Source organism: Scyliorhinus torazame, chromosome 5, assembly GCF_047496885.1.
Source record: "Scyliorhinus torazame isolate Kashiwa2021f chromosome 5, sScyTor2.1, whole genome shotgun sequence".
NCBI classification, from domain to species: domain Eukaryota; kingdom Metazoa; phylum Chordata; class Chondrichthyes; order Carcharhiniformes; family Scyliorhinidae; genus Scyliorhinus; species Scyliorhinus torazame.
The window spans coordinates 207,884,285-207,906,830 of record NC_092711.1 but is presented as its reverse complement, the minus strand read 5'-3'; the positions used below and the strand labels follow the sequence as shown (position 1 = coordinate 207,906,830).

The window sequence follows — 22,546 nt, the reverse complement described above, 5'->3', positions numbered from 1 at the left end:
AATTTAAGTTGGGTTACAAGAAGCCAAGAGGTATTAATTGAAATTAATAGTGGCAGGATGAACATGACGGCGTCCACCCCACCATCATATCTAAGTGCTATATTTAAAAGGTGCCCTACATCCATCCAACTTCCATCACTTTGTTCATGATCGAGGGTAAACTGATGGGCAGTAATTAGTCGAGTTGGACAACACATCTCCTCCCCCTCACCCGCCTGCCTGCCCCCCCCCCCCCCCCCCCCCCAACACAAAAGAATGTTCATTTAGAAAATGAAAACATTTAAAGCAAGTTGCCAGAGAGGCCCTTGCTGATGGAAGTCAGTTTGGGGCTACACAGAAGTTCCCACAGAGACATTGGAAGACTCTTGGGGGGGAGTGGGGTTGGGAGTGTTGGGGGGGACTGGGGCATCAGGGGCGATGTTGGGGGGGTCAGGGGGGTTTGGGGGGGTCACGGTGCCTAACTATCTACTCGACCCACATGAGCCCCGGGACCCCCCTGGAGCGAACCCATGGCGTGCTGTCTCCTGAACCAGCAACAATGTTGTCAATATCTGCATGCCCTGATGATACCCGCCTAATGGTGATGCTTTATCCAACCCCCCCCCCCCCCCCCCCCAGGACAAGACAGCGCATAACCAGCGGGAGCGCATGAGAACCGGAGGGGGCTCTCCGGTCCTGCACCCCCTAACAGTTCACGAGCAGAGGGCCCTGGACCTCGCTGGGGGATCCGCCACCCGGGAGGTCATGCCATGCCAGCTCGGAGGCGCAGAAGCAAGTGAGAGAACCCTGCATGTCCTCTCCACCCCCAACCCGTCATCGCCCCCCTCACACTCTGGCCACTGCACCCCTGACCCCATCCCCCCTCACACTCTGGTCACTGCACCCCCGACCCCATCCCCCCTCACACTCTGGCCACTGCACCCCAGATCCCATCCCCCCTCACACTGTGCACCCACCACCACCATACACCCGGGCCACCGTGTCTAACAAACCCTGAATCTTTTATGTTCCCCAGGGCCATCCGCCGAACCTTCAGGGACGTCTCGCCCAGGAAGCAGCGCAACGCCACCCACCGCAACGGCACCCAGGGACACACGCCAGAGGTTGGCAGTTGGTCGGACAGGAGGGCAGACCTCACAGTCTGGGACACAGGACCGGGACGCTGAGACCTCCGGGACAGACATTAGTCAGGGGCACAGGGTGGACAGTAATGCCGAAGCCCACATCACGGCCACACACCCGCTGGATCAAACTCAAGACGACATGGCCCGCTTGGAGCTTGCGCCGGGCAATGAGGGGGACCAATACACACCAGACGTCTGTACAGATGATGACCTCGAGCTTGCGGCACTGCTGTCTCACACACCGTTCACCATCGCAGAGACACTCACCTCGGTTGGGCATATAAGTGATGAGGCTCCCGGGTCACGGTCTGGTGCGCACCCCACAGCCGAGCCGGTACAGCAGGTGGAGTTTGGAGCAGCCGAGGGGCTGGACGGTCGGAGGGCAGCCAGGCCCAGCAACCAGCTGCCACCCAGACTGTTCCCGGGTTTCTGGATGTAATTGACCCACCCGGACAACCGATGCGTATGGACACCCAGGGACTGAGTAACGGGATAAGGGCCATCTTCCAGGACCTGCACACGCAGCTGGAGGAGTTTATCTGCGTCCAGGAGCAGGGAGTGGTGCCGCTCATTGCAGCCACCCAGGCCGACACCGCATGGGTGGCGTCCGCGGTGGAGGCAATGGGTGAAGGGGTTTTGGCCATAGGTCAGGTTCTGCAAGGCATTGGGTTTGACGTGCACGCGTCATCCATGGCCCAGGAGCGGGCTGCCCTCTCACAGGTAGCCATGCGCCAGAGCCAACACGACATTGCCGCCGCTCTCCGGGCCCTGGCTGAGTCTCACCATGCCATGGCCCGGTCCCAGCAAGCGATGGCTCAGTCCCAGCAGACGGTCGCGGAGAGCATTGACCGTCTGGCGCACGTGATGGATGGCGTCGCGCACTCATGGGTCAAGATCGCACAGACCTTGGCAGGAATGTGGCACTCCCTGGGCCCCGTCTCGGTGAACATTCGGACCATGTTCGATACCGCTGCAGGCCTCCAGGACTGGCAGCGCCAGGTGTTGGGGGTGCGACGGGGCATGTCTCCGAGCGCATCTCCGTCCCACAGTGAGGCCCGGGGGCCACTGGGCTCCCCGAGGGAGGAGGAGGTTCTGGGGCCCGTCCCGGTAGCTCCACCAAGGGACGTCCCGGTACACTCGGCCTCCCCCCGTTCCGTCCCTGGCGCATCTGGGGAGCGGGCAGGTCAGGGTGGCACCACACCATCCAGCACGCCCGCAGAGCAGTCTGGCCCATCGAAGCCGACCCGCCCCAGGAAACGTGTGCCGAAGGGGAGCCATGTCGAAGGGCGTGATTTTCAGCAGTCCACCTCCACTCCTGCTGTACCATCTGGGAACACACCTAGACGTAGTGGTAGGGCCCGCAAGGCAAAGTCGTTAGGCACGTAAGAAGTTGGCACGGGTGCAGGGCACAGTCTAGTTGTAGTGGGTAGGGCACCTATGTTCACCACAGGAATAAATTTGTTAAATTTGATTTGTAAGACTGTGTGCTATGTCCGGTGCCAGGGGGCCCGGGAGGGTGCCCGATTGGCGTCGTGGTATACGAGCCGTTCAAGGTCTGTTCCGGATGTGCTGACCCTTCCCCCCCCCCCCCATAATCGGACACCATTGTCCTCGGTACACCGACGCCAGCCACCCCACACGGGCATGTGGTGAAATATCCGTCACGAAGGCTGTGACCACCGGAGTGCATGGTTCAGCTATAGCCATGAGTCAGACCTCGGTTGGCGAATCTGAGCACACAGCTCATCGCAGAGCGGGCTGTCATCATTCAACATGGCACAGTTCACACCCGCTTACCCAATCATCAATGTTGTGCAATCCCGTAGTGCCGCATTGGTAAGGTGAGGTGAAATTGTTGCCGTGAACGCGGTGCGGGGGGGGGGGGGGGGGGGGGGGGGGTGGGGAGGTGGAGGGTGCTGTGTGGTGCCCGTGTACAGGAGTGACGGTGCAAGTGGCAGTGTTCAGCGAATCCCACCCCCATAGTGCGTGAACCGTGCGGCACCACCAACCCACCCCCCACCAACGGCCACATGCCCGCTGTCCGCGGCAGTGCCGTCGCGCAGCCTCCTGGGCGTAACGTGCTGCCGGGCAGTGTCTGCGTCCTGCACCCCTCCCCCCACCCTGATGCACCCCATCATCCATCATCCTCATCCTCCGCATCCTCCTCTTCCCCATCCCCCTCGTTTGCGTTGGCTCCGGTGCCGTCGGGTCCTCCCTCCGGCTTCTCCACCAGGTCATCTCCCCTCTGCATGGCTATGTTGTGCAGCGCAAAGCAGACCACAACTATGCGACCGACCCTGTCGGGCCGGTACTGCAGGGCCCCTCCTGATCGGTCCAGGCATCTGAAGCGCATCTTCAGCAGCCCGAAGCACCGCTCCACCACACCCCTGGTTGCTGCATGTGCCTCGTTGTATAGGCTCTCCGCGTTGGTGTGAGGCCTCCGTATTGGCGTCAGCAGCCATGACCTCAATGGATAGCCCTTGTTGCCCAGCAACCAGCCCCTCAGCCGGGGGGGGCATCCATCGAACATTGCGGGGATGAACGACTGTACCAGAATGTAGGCGTCACGCACACTGCCGGGGTACTTTGCACACACGTGCATGATCTTCATGTGGGGGTCGCACACCACCTGAATGTTCATGGAGTATGCACCCTTTCTGCTCATGAACACTTCCCTGTTGTCTGCAGGTGGGTGCATGGGGACGTGCACACCATCGATGACACCCTGGACCATCGGTATCCCGGCCACCTTGGCGAATCCACGTGCCCGTGCTTTCTGCTGTGCTCGGTCCTCGGGGAATTGAATGTACCTGTCCGTGATGGCGTACAAGGCCTCGGTGACGGCCCTGATGCACCTGTGGGCCGATGCCTGTGATATCCCGGCGAGGTCCCCGTTCGGCGCCTGGAAGGAACCAGTCGCATAGAAGTTTAGGGCCACCGTCACCTTGACAGAGACTGGTATCGCGTGTCCTCCTCCCATTCCACGTGGTGCGAGGTGCGCCACGAGCTGGCATATATGTGCGACCGTCTCCCTGCTGAACCGTAGTCTCCTCCTGCATGTGATGTCCGGTAGGGCCTTGAACAACATTCTGTCACGGTACACCCTCGGCCTAGATGGACGCCTGTGGCGCCCTGGCACCACCATCAGTGGATCCTCCTGCTCCACCTACTCCTCCTTCTCCTCCTCCTGCTCCCCCCCAAGCACTTCCTCTGCATTCCTCGCCATCTGGTGGTCAATGTTCCCCTCGGCATCCCCCTGTACATTCGGGCCCTGAGCGCCTGCGGCCTGCGTGTCGACGACGGGCCACTCCGCGGCCATCCCCTCTGCTGCACCGGCGACCGCTGCATCTACAGCCACTGTGGGCCATCCGACTCTATGCTGCCGGATGGGAAACTCCAGAACTGCGGCTCCAACCACGGCAGTGAACATCGCTGTCTGGTTGGCAGACATGGTGACCTGCAGGAGGGTGGTGGGGGGCAGAGAAACGACATGTTACACGGAGGTTCTTCCACACCTCGTCAGCCGGGCTGCATGGGATCCCTGTGTGCCCCGGTGGCCTGGTCGCGATGCAGACACGCAGCCAGCCTAACACCTGGTCACTGTCTGCACCCAACGGTCACTTCACACAGTACTGCTCACCAGTGTGCCACTCGCCTGTTCCCATCAGCCACACGCACCCTGCGGCCGTGTCCTCGTAACCGTCCTGCCATATCAGGGTGGCTGACATGTGGCATCCGCGGATAAATGATACCATCCACACTCTCCCTCACCCCCCCCCCCACCTGCACACTCACCCCCCCCGACCTGCACACTCTCCCTCACCCCCCTCCCACCTGCACACTCTCACCCACCCCCCTCCCACCTGCACACTCTCCCTCATCCCCCCTCCCACCTGCACACTCTTCCCCACCCCCCTCCCACCTGCACTCCGTTCCCTCACCCCCCCTCCCATCAGCACACTCTCCCTCATCCCCCCTCCCACCTGCACACTCTCCCTCATCCCCCCTCCCACCTACACACTCTCCCTCACCCCCTCCCACCTGCACACTCTCCCTCATCCACCCTCCCATCTGCACACTCTCCCTCACCCCCCTCCCACCTGCACACTCTCCCTCATCCACCCTCCCATCTGCACACTCTCCCTCATCCACCCTCCCATCTGCACACTCTCCCTCACCCCCCTCCCACCTACACACTCACCCCCCCACCTGCACACTCTCCCGCCCCCCCCACCTGCACACTCACCCGCACCCCTCCACCTGCACACTCTTCCGCACCCTCCCCCATCTGCACACTCTCCCTCACCCCCCTCCCACCTGCACACTCTCCCGCCCCCCCCTCCCACCTGCACACTCTCCCGCCCCCCCTCCCACCTGCACACTCTCCCGCCCCCCACCTGCACACTCTCCAACCCCCCCCACCTGCACACTCTCCCGCACCCTCCCCCACCTGCACACTCTCCCTCACCCCCCTCCCACCTGCACACTCTCCCGCTCCCCCCTCCCACCTGCACACCCTCCCACCCCCCCCACCTGCACACTCTCCCGCACCCTCCCCCACCTGCACACTCTCCCTCACCCCCCTCCCACCTGCACACTCTCCCGCTCCCCCTCCCACCTGCACACCCTCCCACCCCCCCCACCTGCACACTCTCCCGCACCCCCCGACCTGCAAACTCTCCCTCACCCCCCTCCCACCCGCATACTCTCCCTCAGCCCCCCCCCCACCTGCACACTCTCCCGTACCCCCCCCACCTGCACACTCTCCCGCACTCCCCCCCCTTCCACCTGCACACTCTCCCGCCCCCCCCTCCCACCTGCACACTCTCACGCACTCCCCCCACCTGCACACTCTCCCCACCCTCCCCCATCTGCACACTCTCCCTCACCCCCCTCCCACCTGCACACTCTCCCGCCCCCCCCTCCCACCTGCACACTCTCCCGCCCCCCTCCCACCTGCACACTCTCCCGCCCCCCACCTGCACACTCTCCAACCCCCCCCACCTGCACACTCTCCCGCACCCTCCCCCACCTGCACACTCTCCCTCACCCCCTCCCACCTGCACACTCTCCCGCTCCCCCCTCCCACCTGCACACCCTCCCACCCCCCCCACCTGCACACTCTCCCGCACCCCCCGACCTGCAAACTCTCCCTCACCCCCCTCCCACCCGCATACTCTCCCTCAGCCCCCCCCCCCCACCTGCACACTCTCCCGTACCCCCCCCCCCACCTGCACACTCTCCCGCACTCCCCCCCTTCCACCTGCACACTCTCCCGCCCCCCCCTCCCACCTGCACACTCTCACGCACTCCCCCCACCTGCACACTCTCCCCACCCTCCCACCTGCACACTCTCCCGCCCCTCCCCTCCCACCTGCACACTCTCCCACCCCCCCCCCACCTGCACACTCTCACGCACCCCCCCTCCTCCCTCCCACCTGCACACTCTCACGCACCCCCCCTCCCCCCCCCCACCTGAACACTCTCCCGCATCCCTCCTTTGGCCGCAGCCTTCTCGGGGAAGCCGACCCGGTCTCCAGGCGCTGCACAACAGTCCGCTCACCGCCTCCCTGCTCAGCGTCAGCCAGCACGACTGGCTGACGACTTTAAAAGGCAGATGTGAACGGCGACAGCGTGAACTGGGGTCACGCCATTGGGACTTCGGCTCATCCGGCCCTGAGAATAGCAGGGGTGCCGGAGAATCGCCATTTTGGGTGCCTCGGGCGATTCTCCGGCCTTCACAGTGCGGAACTCGACGGGGACGTTCTCGTCGCTTGGGAGAATCGCGGGAGGGCGTCGGACCGGCGTCGCGGGAAATTCTGGCTGCCCAGGCGATTCTCCCAACCGGCGTGGGAGTGGAGAATCGCACCCAGGGTGTAGTGTTAATGAGGTCAGTCCATAAGAGGGGGGTCATTTAGGAGTCTGGTGACAGTGGGGAAGAAGCTGTTTTTGAGTCTGTTCGTGCGTGTTCTCAGACTTCTGTATCTCCTGCCCGATGGGAGAAGTTGGAAAAGTGAGTAAGCCGGGTGGGAGGGATCGTTGATTATGCTGCCTGCTTTCCCCAGGCAACGGGAGGTGTAGATGGAGTCAATGGATGGGAGGCGGGTTCGTGTGATGGATTGCGCGGTGTTCACGACTCTCTGAAGTTTCTTGCTGTCCTGGGCAAGTTATATTAGTTCATAATCTGCATGCTTCTCTGCAAGTCATACAACATTACAATTTGGAACTACATCAGCGTTCCTTCACTTCTATTGGATCAAAATCTGGGAAATCCCCCCCCCACCCCCCCCCCCCCCCACCCCCCCCCCCCACCTCCCCAGTACTGTGGATGTACCAACACCAGATGGGCTGCAGTGGTTCAAAAAAGTGGCTCACCATCTCTCAAGGGAAATTAGGGATAGGAAACAAATACTGGCTTTGCCAATGAAGTTCACATCCCATGACAGAAATTATTGCTAGTCTATACTTATATTGTATTTTCTCTCTTTTTTTAATCAATTTGTTTGTTCACATCTATTGAACTTCAAAATCCTCCCAATTCTCAGGCTTACCACTAGTTTCTGGAACATCCTTCTATCTTTAACTCCTCTTGATAGGTATGGTTGGACCATTTTTTCACAGGGATTTCGTGCCTTAAAGGAATGTATACTTAAACTAAATTAATATTAATTATTTAAATGTTAGCCATTGCTTGTTTTCCATCATATATTTTAATGTAGTTTTCCAATCTCCCTTAGCCAACTCATCCTTCATTCCGATGCAGCTTGCTTTGTTTAGATTTAAGACCCTAGTCTCTCCCTCCCTAACTATACTATCTCCTATCACTACCACAGTACAGTGTCTCTCCTGCCCTAACTATATTATCTCCTATCACTACGACAGTCCAGTGTCTCTCCCTCCCTAACTATACTATCTCCTATCACTACCACAGTACAGTGTCTCTCCCTCCCTAACTATACTATCTCCTATCACTACCACAGTACAGTGTCTCTCCTGCCCTAACGATATTATCTCCTATCACTACCACATTCTTTTTCACTACCCACCACCCCCCCCCCCCCCACCCCACCCCCATCTGTATGGCTTCCTGCACAATCTGGCATGGTCAGTTTGCCCATTTACTCTGCTTTATAGTGATGGCTGGGAGAATTTGAACACGTCCTGCCTGAGCTCACTGCACAATATTAAATATGTCGAAACAAAATCAACACAAAGGAAGATAGTGCAAGAACTTGGAATCCGGAATAAAAACTGAAAAATCTGGAAATACTCAGCAGTCAAGGCAGCCTCTGTGGAGAAAGAAACAGGAGTTAATATTGCAGCTCCATGAATTCTCAGCAAAATGGTACCAATACGTCATGTGGGGAGCATATAATGTAACTTGTTCTTCAGAGCATAAGAGCCATAATACACAAAGAATTGTAGTAATCCAATGAAAGAGTTTCGTACCTCTGTTACCAGTAAAAGCCCGAGTATGTACAAAACCAAACAAACAATGGTTGCCACCTGAGGGCGTTTTTTTCGTAGTAATGATGGAAACTCATCCTGAATGCTTGTTATAAGTGTTTCTGGTGAAACAAAAATGGAATGATATCAATCACAAACTGGCACAGAATGAACTAGAAGGCATCGTCTCCGCTCCCTCCCTCTTCCCCCTTCTGTCACCCAACGCCTTCCCTCCTGGACATGGTAAAATTTAAACTCGGCTGGATCAATTCCATCTGGCATTATTTGAAAAGAGTAATTTCAGCAGGCATCATTGAACAGAACTCGGGGTGAAGTGTGCTCCCACGGGGACAGGACATCCCTACGGCCTGCGCTCCCCAGAGCATGTCAAGTTGGAGACTGGGGTGTGCCTTGTTTTGAGGTGAACAGGTCTCAGGCTTCTTTCTTGCCTTAAAATGTACAAAAGGTTTGGTGAACAAAGTAGGATTGAGGAGGTTGAAATCTGTCCCACCAATCGTCGGATGATGCACAAAAGATTGGAGTTCGCTGTGTGGAGTATTTGGAATTGAATATAGGTTGAAGGAGATTGCAGAAGGAAGATAGGACAAACCAAGGTGAAGGTGACAATTTTTAAAGTTAATGCATGTGAATCAAGAAATCAATGTAGGTCAGTGATAATTGGACCTAACTGCAGAGGTGAATTCAAGCATGACCTACCGTGGCAAAAATTGTGAACAAATTGGAATTTATGGATGAAGGAGGATCAGGACAAAGGATGAAGGATTAATGGGCAGCACGGTAGCATTGTGGATAGCACAATTGCTTCACAGCTCCAGGGTCCCAAGTTCGATTCCGGCTTGGGTCACTGTCTGTGCGGAGTCTGCACATCCTCCCCGTGTGTGCGTGGGTTTCCTCCAGGTGCTCCGGTTTCTTCCCACAGTCCAAAGATGTGCAGGTTAGGTGGATTGGCCATGATAAATTGCCCTTAGTGTCCAAAATTGCCCTTAGTGTTGGGTGGGGTTACTGTGTTATGGGTTTATGGGGATAGGATGGAGGTGTGGGCTTAAGTGGGGTGCTCTTTCCAAGAGCTGGTGCTGACTCGATGGGCCGAATGGCCTCCTTCTGCACTGTAATTTCTATGAAAAAGGAGTGGACTGGCATAGAATTAATGCCACTGATGATGGCAACAACTTGCATTCAGATAGTGCTTTTAATATGTCATAAAACTTCTAAAGTTATTTCACAGCATCATATGCTGACAAAACTTGACACAGAGCCAAACAGGTGACATCTGGACAGGCACCATAAACTTTCATTAAAGAGGTGGCTTTATGGTAACATTTAAAGAGGAGATAGAATTTAGAATGGCTGAAGCACAGAAGGAGGCCATTTGGCCCATTGTGACCATGTGAGCTCTCTACAAGAGCAACTAACTCAGTTAGACCCACTTCCCCACCTTGTTCCTGTATCCTTGTAAAGCTTTATTTCTCTGGAGGTAATTATCTAATTCCTCTTTGAAAACCACAATTGATTCTGCTTCCACCACTGTCTCAGGCAATCCATTCCAGGCCCTAAACACTCGCTGAATAAAAATGCTTTTCCACATGTTACCTGCGCTTCTTCTATATGTGTCCTCTGGTTCACAACCATTCTGCCAATGTGATCTGTCTCTCCCCATCTATTCTGTTGAGACCCCGCATGATTTTGAACACGTCTGTTCAATCTCCTCTCCACCTCCTGTTTTCCATGAAGAGCTGCCCCAGCTTCTCCTACCTCTCCGAATAAATAAGAGAATTCCATAGTTTAAGGTCTAGATGACTGAAAATGGTAGGGCAAAGGAAGTTAGGAATTGACTCAAGGTTGCTGTACGGTTCTAACTATGTGCTGTACGGTTCTATCTATGTTCTATCAGAATGACAGGGAGTGGGATAGCTTGATCTTGGTTTCGGACAATGCTCGGCACAACATTGAGGGCCGAAGGGCCTGTTCTGTGCTGTACGGTACTATCTATCTATGTCGCTGCTGAAGGAGGACAGATGTCATGAAAAGGTTGGAAGGCTGAAAGAGATTTCAGAGATAGGGCAGAGTGAGGCCTTGGGAATTTTAATGCAGAAATGAGAATTAGAAATTTGAAGAGTTGGTGTTCCAGATGCCCATGCAGGTCAGTGAACCCAACAGTTATGGGGGAATGGGACTTGGTGTGAATTAGGAAACGGCAGCAAAGTTTTGGATGAGGTGAAGTTTTGGAAGGTGGAAATTGGGAGGCTGGCCTGGAGAGCATTGGAATAGTCTGGAGGAGGATGAATATAGTTGGGATAAGTATTAGGGGGAAGTTGAAGAGTAAAGTGACTGGTGCTGATGAAAGTATGATGTAATGTCATGGGACAAAGTAACAGAGATCTGGAGGGAAGAAGAAGTGCAAACTCATGCAGAGTTACTGAGATGCACATGGAATTATAAATAAATAATGCTAACTTCCGGTGATGGCGGGCGGGAGGCAGCCGCACACCGGAGGACTCCCACTCGGTAATAGGAATTTCGGCGTTTTAACGGGGGCAACAGAGGCTGAAAAGGCTGTAAGAAGGCACAGGGAGGAGAAATGTCCAAGTTTGGGAGAAAAACGGCCGTGAAGAAGGGGGTTAACGGAAGTCCGCCGGTGAGTGAGAAAGCCAGCGCAGGAACTGTAAGGAAAGTGGAGGCTGGAGCACCAGGGGAGGCCGCATCGCTCACAGCAGAAGAAATGACCGAGGTGATGGCTGTGGAACTTGAAAATCAGTTCACAAAACACATGGAAGCGATGAAGAAGGAGTGAATGGTAGAACCCTCAAGAGTATTGAAAGTCAGAGAGATCTAGGTGTACATGTCCACAGGTCACTGAAAGGGGCAACAAAGGTGGAGAAGGTAGTTAAGAAGGCATACGGCATGCTTGCCTTCATTGGCCGGGGCACTGAGTATAAGAATTGGCAAGTCATGTTGCAGCTGTATAGAACCTTAGTTAGGCCACACTTGGAGTATAGTGTTCAATTCTGGTCGCCACACTACCAAAAGGATGTGAAGGCTTTATAGAGGGTGCAGAAGAGATTTACCAGGATGTTGCCTGGTATGGAGGGCATTAGCTATGAGGAGCGGTTGAATAATCTCGGTTTGTTGTCACTGGAACGACGGAGGTTGAGGGGCGACCTGATAGAGGTCTACAAAATTATGAGGGGCATAGACAGAGTGGATAGTTAGAGGCTTTTTCCAAGGGTAGAGGGGTCAATTACTAGGGGGCATAGGTTTAAGGTGCGAGGGGCAAGGTTTAGAGGCGATGTACGAGGCAAGTTTTTTACACAGAGGGTAGTGGGTGCCTGGAACCCGCTGCCGGAGGAGGTGGTGGAAGCAGGGACGATAGTGACATTTAAGGGGCATCTTGACAAATCCATGAATAGGATGGGAATAGAGGGATAAGGACCCAGGAAGTGTAGAAGATTTTAGATTAGATGGGCAGCATGGTCGGCACAGGCTTGGAGGGCCGAAGGGCCTGTTCCTGTGCTGTACTTTTCTTTGTTCTTTCTCTGAGATGGGGGTGGTATTGAAAGTGCTGGTGGAGGAGGTGATTGCCCCGGTGAGGGTGGCGGTATCTGGCGGAGGTGCGGGAGCAAGGTGAGACACTGAAGGAAGTGGAAGAGGCATTATCGCAGCACAGTGATCAACTCACCTCAATGGGGAAGGAGTTGCGGAGAGTGATAGAGACCAACAAGGGTCTGCGAGCCAAAATGACATACCTTGAAAACAGATCCAGGCAACAGAATCTGAGGATTGTGGGTCTGCCGAAGGGGTGGAAGGCCCGAGGCCGACGGAGTATTTTGCCACGATGTTGGCGAAGCTATTGGGGGAGGGGGACGATCCCTCCTGATATGAACTGGATCGGGCTCATCGGTCGTGGAGGCCAATACGAAAGGCGAGTGAGCCGCGAAGAGTAGTAACATTTTGTTTCCGTATAGCGTGAAGGAGACAGTCCTGTGCTGGGCAAAGCAGAAGCGGGAGGTGCAGTGGGCTGGAGCTGGTATACGTATATACCAGGACTTTACGGTGGAGCTGGCGAGGAGACGGGCTGCCTTCAGCCGGGTGAAGAAGGCACTGTCCATCAGCAAGGTGCAGTGTGGCATAGTATATCCAGCTAAGTTGAGGGTGACCTACAAATCCAAGGACTTTTATTTTGGGATGGTGGAAACAGCGGAGGAGTTTGCGAAGGCAGAAGGACTGTGGCAGAATTGAGAATTGGTCGTGTACTGATGTAGCCTCATATAACTTTATTTTTTCACTGTGTGTTGGTGTATGTACTAAATGAGTTGACGCTGTATATATTTGGACAAGGGAAGGGATGGGACTTTCATTTGCAATGATGGTTCTTTGGGGCTTGGGCGTGTATGCGGGGGTTGTGTGCTAAAGGGCAGCACGGTAGCCTTGTGGATAGCACAATTGCTTCACAGCTCCAGGGTCCCAGGTTCGATTCCGGCTTGGGTCACTGTCTGTGCGGAGTCTGCACATCCTCCCCGTGTGTTCGTGGGTTTCCTCCGGGTGCTCCGGTTTCCTCCCACAGTCCAAAGATGTGCAGGTTAGGTGGATTGGCCATGATAAATTGCCCTTAGTGTCCAAAATTGCCCTTATTGTTGGGTGGGGTTACTGGGTTATGGGGATTGGGTGGAGGTGTGGACCTTGGGTAGGGTGCTCTTTCCAAGAGCCGTTGCAGACTCAATGGGCCGAATGGCCTCCTTCTGCACTGTAAATTCTATGAAAAAGTCTATGAAAAGGGTATTTCTTGATTTTCCTGGGACCGGGCAAGGAGGAAGGAGACCTGGGCGGGGGCCTCCACGCTGGCCGATTTAAGCTGACCAGTGAACGGGAGTGAGGTGGGGGAAGGGGCTGCAGCCATCGGAGCCTGGTAGAACAGGTTCCGGTGAGTCTAGCCAGGGTAAAAAGTTGGGGGAAAGAACCGAGGTTGGGGGGAGGAGTTTACAAGAGGAGGTGGAGGGGAAGAGTCTGGGAGGGGGGAGGGGGGGCAGTGTCTACAAGTCATGGGTGTCATTCATGGTACTCTTTCAGGGATTGGATGACATTGAATATTAGGGGGGGGCGGGGGGGGGGGGGGGTTTGACTGTATATGTCAATGGTGACCATAGGCGATTCCTGATTCCTTTTTCTTTTTTCCTTTTTTTTCCCACCTTGGGAGGGTTTGTGTTATTTGATGCTTATATTGTCAGGTGGGCTGTTGTTTGGGGAGGTGGGAGAATGGGATCGTTGTTGTTGATAAGGTGACTGACATTGTATTTGTTACCGTTTACTGTTTGTTGGTGGGGTGTAAATTCTGAAGAAAATGTGAAAATGGAGAATAAAAATATTTTTAAAAAATAAATAAATAATACTGGTTTTAGTACAATCTTGTGTAGCTTTTGCAGGGAAACAGTTAAACCCTAAAGAACCCCATCCAGACCCCCAACATGGAGACATGGACAGTGAGCAGAAGACCCATAAAACCTCCAGGTGTAGACAAGAGGCGAAATTCTCCCCCAACGGCGCGATGTCCGCCGACTGGCGCCAAACACGGCCCCAATCAGACGGGCATCGCGCCGGCCCAAAGGTGCGGAATGCTCCGCATCTTTGGCGGCCTAGCCCCAACATTGAGGGGTTAGGCCGACGCCGGAGGGATTTCCGCCCCGCCAGCTGGCGGAAATGGCGTTTGTTGCCCCGCCAGCTGGCGCGGAAATGTGGCGCATGCGCGGGAGAGTCAGCGGCCGCTGACAGTTTCCCGGCGCATGCGCGGGAACATCAGTGGCCGCTGTCAGTTTCCCGCGCATGCGCAGTGGGGAGAGTCTCTTCCGCCTCCGCCATGGTGGAGGCCGTAGTGGAGGCGGAAGGGAAAGAGTGCCCCCACGGCACAGGCCCGCCCGCAGATCGGTGGGCCCCGATCGCGGGCCAGGCCACTGTGGGGGCACCCCCCGGGGTCAGATCGCCCCGCGCCCTCCCCAGGACCCCGGAGCCCGCCCACGCCGCCTTGTCCCGCCGGTAAATACCAGCTTTGATTTACGCTGGCGGGACAGGCAATTTCTGGGCGGGACTTTGGCCCATTCGGGCCGGAGAATCCAGCGGGGGGTCCCGCCAACCGGCGCGGCCCGATTCCCGCCCCCGCCCAATCTCCGGTACCGGAGACTTCTGCGGGGGCGGGATTCACGGCGGCCAACGGCCATTCTCCTACCCGGCGGGGGGTCGGAGAATGACGCCCCACAGACCCAACATCCCTTCAAATCCTTGGAAAAAGGATATAGGAAAAACTTGGCACATTGCTGGTCCAGCAGATGCAAGCTAAGGCACAGACATGAAGTCCAGACAACACAGACCAGAATCTACAAGTAAAGCTACTGAAGCAATAACAGATCCAGAGCTCAAGACAATCATCAAGTCTACATGACCACAGCCAGGACAATTCCGAAGTGCTGAAAGCTTGCAACATGCTCAACACTCAAACAGCTGGAGAAAGAGATTTTCCAGGCATCAAAATATGTCACATTTGTGCAAAAAGAAACAAAAGGAGCAGGCTAATAGTTTACTCGATGCAAGTGGTGTTATTACCGATGATGTCATAGCAAGACAGGGAGTCGGTGACGCTTCGGACTCTTAAACGATTGCATTCTCCAGGCATGCAAGTTCGTAATTCAGCATTTGCTAAAAGATTAATTATAGAATGGGCACAATTTCACAAGTGAAAACAAAGACCAGGTCAAAGCATGGATTTGTTCACCAAGGATCTATACAGGCTCACAGAAGATTTGGATTTGTTTATTGCCACTTGTACTGAGGTAGAGTAAGAAGTATTTTTCTGCGAGCAGCTCAAACAGATCATTTAGTGCACGAAAAGAAAAGAAAATTAAAAGAAAATACATTTAAGGAATGTTGAGGGGTGAATTGATTCATCATCATACAATAGTTGGGCTCCTGGATAAAGCTCTTTTTTAAAAAAAATATTTTAAAAAATATTTTTATTCTCCATTTTCACAGTTTCTTCAGAATTTACACCCCACCAACAAACAGTAAACGGTAACAAATACAATGTCAGTCCCCTTATCAACAACAACGATCCCATTCTCCCACCTCCCCAAACAACAGATCTCTTGCAAATGAGAGAAAACCTAATTCTTACTAAGGCTATACAAACCATGTGGCAGATGGAGCTGAGGAAGCAAAAACAGTGGTTGTTTGTGGAGAAAGTGATGCTCCTGAAAAAATGAATGAGTGAGGCCAATCAGTAAGTTGGACAGAAAAGAGAAAGAGCATTAAAGCAGAAGCTCGTAAAATAGATGAAAATTGCACCAACTACAATTGTGAAATGCTCCCAACGTGGCAGGAAAATCCTGCACAAGCAGGAAGAATACTCAGGTGGAGCAGAAAGCCATAACTGAAATGCTTGGACATTCTAAAATTGTCTACCGTTCTAAAACACAAGTAGCTCACAAGAAAAAAGATGAAATAGCAAGCCCAAACCAAAGGCAGAAATTGAAGGGCCACAGAAATTTAAAAAATAACCTTCCTAGGATAAATTAAATAAAATAATTACAGGAGCATTAAACCTGAAGTAGATGGCCACCCCACAAAGTTTAAATTAGACACAGGACCAGGTGTTTCAGTCTTATCTGATGAAGTAAAGTTGCTTAAAACATCACATTGTTGCCACCGTCTATTCAGTTAAAAGGTCCAGTAAGATTGACACTGAAGGTTCCCCCATGATCAAACCCCCTTCCCAGAAAGTAGTCATGTGGGCACCGATCAGTACTCATTTTTGAAAACCTGAAGCTGGAGGAATGGCTGCTGCAGGAACCCGAGGAGGTAAGTAGCCATCTTCACTCCCAGGCAATGAGCCAGAATATGGTTTCATATATTTGACTAGTTTTCCTAGATATCCTCACGTGAGTGGAGAAGCAGCAAGAAGAGTTCAAACAATCCGGCATGCGATTAGGGAAGTGAAAGCAAGGGCATTGGCCCCCTTCCCCATGTGTAGCTCTGGCTGCTCCGATACCCCGAAGATTGCCACTATTGGGCATGGCTTCACCCCCACAACTTTGGACATTGCCTCGGAGAAGGCTGTCCAGAACCCAGCAAGCTTGGGGCAAGCCCAAAACATGTGGGTGTGGTTGGCTGGGCTCCTGTGGCACCGCACACATTTGTCCTCCACCTCTGGGAAGAACCTGCTCATTCAGGTTCTGGTCCGATTCTGGAGAATCCTGCTCGGCTGGCGATCGGCAGCACCACCCAAAGCTGCAAACTGGCTCGCTGACCTCTCGGAATGTCTCCCCCTGGAGAAGATTAACTACGCCATCCGAGAGTCAGAGGAAGGCTTCCTGGATACTTGAGGGCAGTTCGTCGGCCTGTTTCAAAACCTGTTCGAGGCCAGCAATGAGGAGTAAGCCAGGGGAAAAAAAACAAATGAAGAACCAAAGGACTGCGCAACCTGGGGAGGGGGGAAGAGAAAAATGGGGAAACCACAAGAGAAGAGGAAGGGTGCTGAAACCAATGGGGGGAAGGGAAGAGGAAGGGAGGATATCATAGGCCATTCCAGAGGGCAGCAAAATACGTACAGTTAGCCAAATGAAGGACAAAACAAACCTCTCTGTAAAATAAAACAAATTAGCGCGGGCAAGAAAAATGTAATGTATATAAGTAACAACTTTATAAATATGAGGAAAGCCAATAAAAAGATTTTTTTTAAAAAAGAGTTCAAACAATCTCAGAATTGATGAAAAAGAACAAAGATATTAACTTAGCCCTTCTCAACTACAGAACCTCACCACTTAAAAACAGGTCCTCGCCATCAGGATTGTTGACCGAATATGGCTGTGAACAAAACTTCCAGCGCTACAACAAATATTGCTGTTATATATGTGGGTTGGCGTTATTGTGTGCAATGTCTCTTTAAAACCCGAGTCACGTGACATTAGCAGCTACTTCGCGGGCCTTTAGGGAGTCTAGTGCCAAATCTTGCACAATGGAGACCTATTCAATAAATCTCTGTTAATCTTGCATAATATCCACATGCTTCTGCAATCCTATTCCTTTTGTACTGTTAGTCTAAAGATACAACTACAACTTTACATTACCTCAGATGATCAAAAGAGAGTTAAAAAGTGTGAGGAGCAGCAAAGAAGCAATCAAGCTCATAAATGCAAATTCAGGCACACAGCGTGGGTCTTAAAACTGCCATAGCCCAAAGAGAGAGTGTGGATACAAGACACAATGAAAGATAGCAAAATAACAGGAGGTCCAGAGGTACGATCTTATAGAATTGAAATAGATCAAGGAAATATAAAAATGAGGTGAAAACATTGATATCTATACCAAGGAATCTGACAGAAAATTACGCTTACTGTTCAGATCCGGATGGAGGCAAGTAACAAGACAAAGATCTGCAGATATCCAATTGAATGAAGTATGAGTGCAGATAGTCCTCAACTTCAAAATTACGTCAAAACAGGGTCACAGGGATTGGACAAGGCATGGCAGAGGCTAACCCTGCGAAGTCTGAGACTTTGGCGGGGAGATGTAGAAAGATGCATAATAGTTGTATAAAGACTTGATCGGAGATATAAACTAAAAGGTTAACATCAGAAGCACCTGATGTTGATGTAACTCTGCTGCAATGTCGCATGGCTAAGTAACAGATATCTGGAGGGAAGAAGTGAAAGCTTGTGTACAGTTACTGAGCTGCACATAGAGCTGTAAATAAATACTAATGGTTTCATGAACTACAGTCCGAAGTACCTTTCTTGGGGTCACAATTAAACCTAAAAAATCCATCGAGACCCTGAACACCAAGACGCAACATAATTGAGGCTGGAGGCAACTAAGAACAGCTGAGGCAGAGACAGAGATGGACGATGTTATTGAGGTGACAGTCTTCATGTCATGCAATGGAGGGTTAGCCGAGGGTCACACTCTACTATTGCGGTGATATCATGGTTGTGTTGTAATTCACCGACTGACCACTAGGAGGCCTACTAGTATATAAGTGAAAGTCAGAGGACCTCAGACTGACTGGAGGGCTGGATGAGAGAGTTGCTTGTGCATGATCATACAGTTATTCATCTGTTGTTTTGTGTATAGTTTATTGACAGTTAATGTTAATAAATTGTTTGTAGCTTTAGCTACAGGTGTTCTTGTAACATAAATTAGGCCATTCGACAAGAACATTACCAGCATGAGGCTGAAACCTGCTTGCCACAGCCTCAGATAGTGGTTATAGGAATTGGTGACCATGAAAATGGGTTTGTGCTGGGAGATGAAGACTTCATGGCATGACTTAACTGGGAGCCAATCTGGATCAGCGAGCAGCAGAGTGAGGGTGCAACAGGATTTGGTGCAAATTTGGACATGAGCAGCAGGATTTTGGGTGAGCACAAGTTTATCTAGAATAATAGGTTGGCCAGGGATGCATTGGAACTATAAAATGTAGAGATACTGAAAAAAGCATGGGTGAGGGTTTTAGCTGCAAATGAACTGGGGCAGGGCAGAGTCAAGTGATGGAATATGGGTGGAAGTGAGCAGTCTTGGTGATTGTTTTTTATCAGCCAAGAGTATGAATGAATATATATCAAAGTTGTAGCACCATCGATCACACACGAGGCGAGACGTAAAGAACTTCAATCGAGGCTTTATTGAGCAGACTTGTTCAGACATGTTCCCCAGCAGCTCACTCACAGAATGCAGCTGCGGGGATTACCCAGGTTCTTATATCCCTCCTATCTGGGTGGAGCCCAGTAGGTGGAGGATCCAATCGGGATCCAGCATCTGTCCTCCAATAGCTGCTCGGCATTCCTGGTGTACCGTATTACCCCTAATACATACGACAAAAGTGAGATAAATGGAGTTAAGGTTCAGCTTGCCAAATACCTGACTGAATGATGGAGCAGATTCGAGAATCCGAATGGTCTAATCCTGTCTTTTGGAAGTAAGACAATGTGTAGCTTGTGAGTCCATCAATTGCCTTCAGCAGCTCCAAAAATGCAAGATAAAGGGTTGCATTTTCGTCCCCATTCTCCCCCCCCATGGATGGGGCATCCTGATCCTAGATTATTTCCATATAGTCGCCTCACAGACTGGGAACCACTTGGGTTGCCACCTTGCATGCATATCAACTGATGTCGGGTTCATCATTTTAAGGCCCACGGGAAATGTGTATTCCCTATCTCCCAGCATTTTCAAGTCAGGAGGGTTTTTGTAGATGTCAGAAAATCCAGAAGGAAGGGAGTTTATGAACCTTGGGAGAAGGCTGCTGAGGTGTCAAGAACATTCTGACAGTGTTAAATGGCTTGGCAGCTTCAAATTATTAGATTATCAAGATGCTGTATTATAAGTTAAATGCATTTTTTTTCTGCATTGGTTGATCATAGGGCCTTGTCTTGCAAAGGGAAATTGACTATTACTTTTGTTAAAATAAATTTAGAGTACCCAATTATTTTTTTTCCAGTTAAGGGGCAATTTAGCGTGGCCAATCAACCTAACCTGCACATCTTTGGGTTGGAGGGGTGAAACGCACGCAGACATGGGGAGAATGTGCAAACTCCACACAGATAGTGACCCAGGACCGGGATTCGAGCCTGGGTCCTTGGCCCCGCAGTCCCAGTGCTAACCACTGTGCCACATGCCGCCAAAGTTGACTAATACATTGGCCCACATTGTGTAAATGTTGAGATTGTTAGCATTCTAACTGAGACTGTTAACTTTTAAAAAGACATATGAACTGCCCGATAACCAATGCAAATGAATCACACAAGACTTCACATTTTAAAACTTTTATTGTAAATAACAAACCAAAATCAATATCAAGTAAATGTTGTATATTGGACAACTGATACACTAACCTACAGAAACCACAGGCGGATTCACCGTCCCACCATACCCGTTTTCTGGTGTGGCATGCCCTTGCCTGCAGCGGGATTCTCCATCCCGGCAGCCAGCCAATGGGGTTTCTCATTGTGGGCACCCGTCGGGAAATCTGCGGGCGTGAGCGCTACTGGGAAACAGAGGATCCTTAACACAACTGAAAACCCTATGCCACATTTTTATGCTAATGCACATTCTCAGCAGATATGCAGCCTCATGGTTCAGCTTCTCCCAGTATTTTAACAGATTCCCAACTCCCTGCCACATCCGAATGATCCCTCCAGTGTCCTTCTAAACAAAATCCCCTTCATTCAATCATCTGAGTGGATTTTCATCAGTGAAGTAACATCTTGGCAATACCTTGGTTTTGAACTCTCCACAATCATTATTTCCTCTAACAGGCATTCCATCATCACCAGCACGCGACTTGATGATGAACCCAAAAGTGGTCTTTTTCTCCTGCCAGGCATAGCAACATCTGCTTTCGGTCTTCTCCCCTAATGTTCCCTGGTCGAAGCCTCTGAGGGTCCACAAGTCTGTAAGCAGCAAGAGCACTGTATTTTCTATGTTCTATGTTCTATGTTCTATGTTAACAGCTGTCTTCTTTTTTGTGTCCAGGTGTTAAATTTAGCACCTTACTTTCAATAAGCTTCAGCTTGGCCCCTGTCCCCATTGCAAAGCCAGATCACATGGGCTTGTCTCTGAGCATACTTGGTGTGAGGTTACATGCTCCTCTCCACTGTTCCATTTCATCTTGAAGCAAATGAGGGAATTTAAAATATAACTGTTGTATAATGACCAGCAGTCGTAAGATGCATTAGAGTACTTTTCCCATTTGTGAAGATGCTACTATTATTCAAAAACTGAATAAAACACTGCAATTTAATGATTCTAATGTGATTTCAATATCCAGGGCCCCTTTAAATTGTAAAGATAACTTACCCAGCTTTACTTTTGAGAGAAAAAAGTTGACAGATGCTTCTAGGTTGCTTGATGGGCAGGGGATTTGGTGTATCTTGGAAAAAGAAAATGGCCACCTGCTTGTGCAGTTTCAATAGACTCCTTTGCATTTATTTTTTAAAAATAAGTTTAGAGTATCCAATTCATTTTTTCCAATTAAGGGGCAATTTAGCGTGTTCAATCCACCTACCTTGCACATCTTTGGGTTGTGGGGGCGAAACCCACGCAAACACGGGAAGAATGTGCAAACTCCATATGGACAGTGACCCAGAGCCGGGATCGAACCTGGGACCTCGGCACCGTGAGACCGCAGTGCTACCACTGCCCCACCGTGCTGCCCTCCTTTGCATTCATGATAGTTTGTTTTATATCTGGGGCATTATGAATGCTTGACTGAATTTCAAAAGCTACAGAACCACTTATCTCAGAAGGGGTATGTGTGTATCGTTTGATTTGACAATTTTAAGAGATTAATAAAGGGTTATATGTCTTTGGTATGGTGTCTGGATAGATTTTTGTTTTTTCTACAACAGATTGGATTGGTTTGGATTGGATTTGTTTATTGTCACGTGTACCGAGGTACAGTGAAAAGTATTTTTCTGCGAGCAGCTCAACAGACCATTAAGTACATGAGAAGAAAAGGGAACACAAGAAAATACATAATAGGGCAACACAAGGATTGACCAACAGAAAGAATTTATTTTCTTTTGAGAGATATTTTTGAATACGTGTTTATAACAGTATGAAGTGTGTTTGAATGTCAGCTCTATTACATGGTTAGAAGTTTTTTTAGTGTCCATTGCAAAACCATATGACTTGAGATCTACCCATCGTGGATATTGAGTGAGTAGCTATGGCTGATATATGGCAAACCTGAAGGGGGCAGCGGGAATATGGGAGATATGAGGGAGCATGATGTTGGGTGGGGAGCGAAGGGGCATGGGAGTTTGGATGGAGGTGAGGGTTGGCGGGGCCGGGGAGCAGAAACTTTTATTGGAGAGCTGTTCCAACCTTCTAACCCACTCAGCTCTATAGTCCCGGACTCCTCTGATGCTGCCTCGGGAGTAAGAAAACCCAAATCCTCTGCCTATCCATGTCGCTAAGAG

The 22,546-nt window shown here is 51.4% G+C and overlaps 1 protein-coding gene across 1 annotated transcript in view; it reads right to left on the bottom strand.

Moving 5' to 3' along the window:
• LOC140420914 (sodium- and chloride-dependent neutral and basic amino acid transporter B(0+)-like) overlaps nt 1–22,546 on the bottom strand; it is a 59,099-nt gene that overhangs the window by 35,312 nt on the left and 1,241 nt on the right. Inside the window, exon 2 of the mRNA XM_072505061.1 lies at nt 8,574–8,692. Coding sequence (XP_072361162.1) covers nt 8,574–8,692 — 119 coding nt within the window. The remainder of the gene's footprint in view (nt 1–8,573; nt 8,693–22,546) is intronic.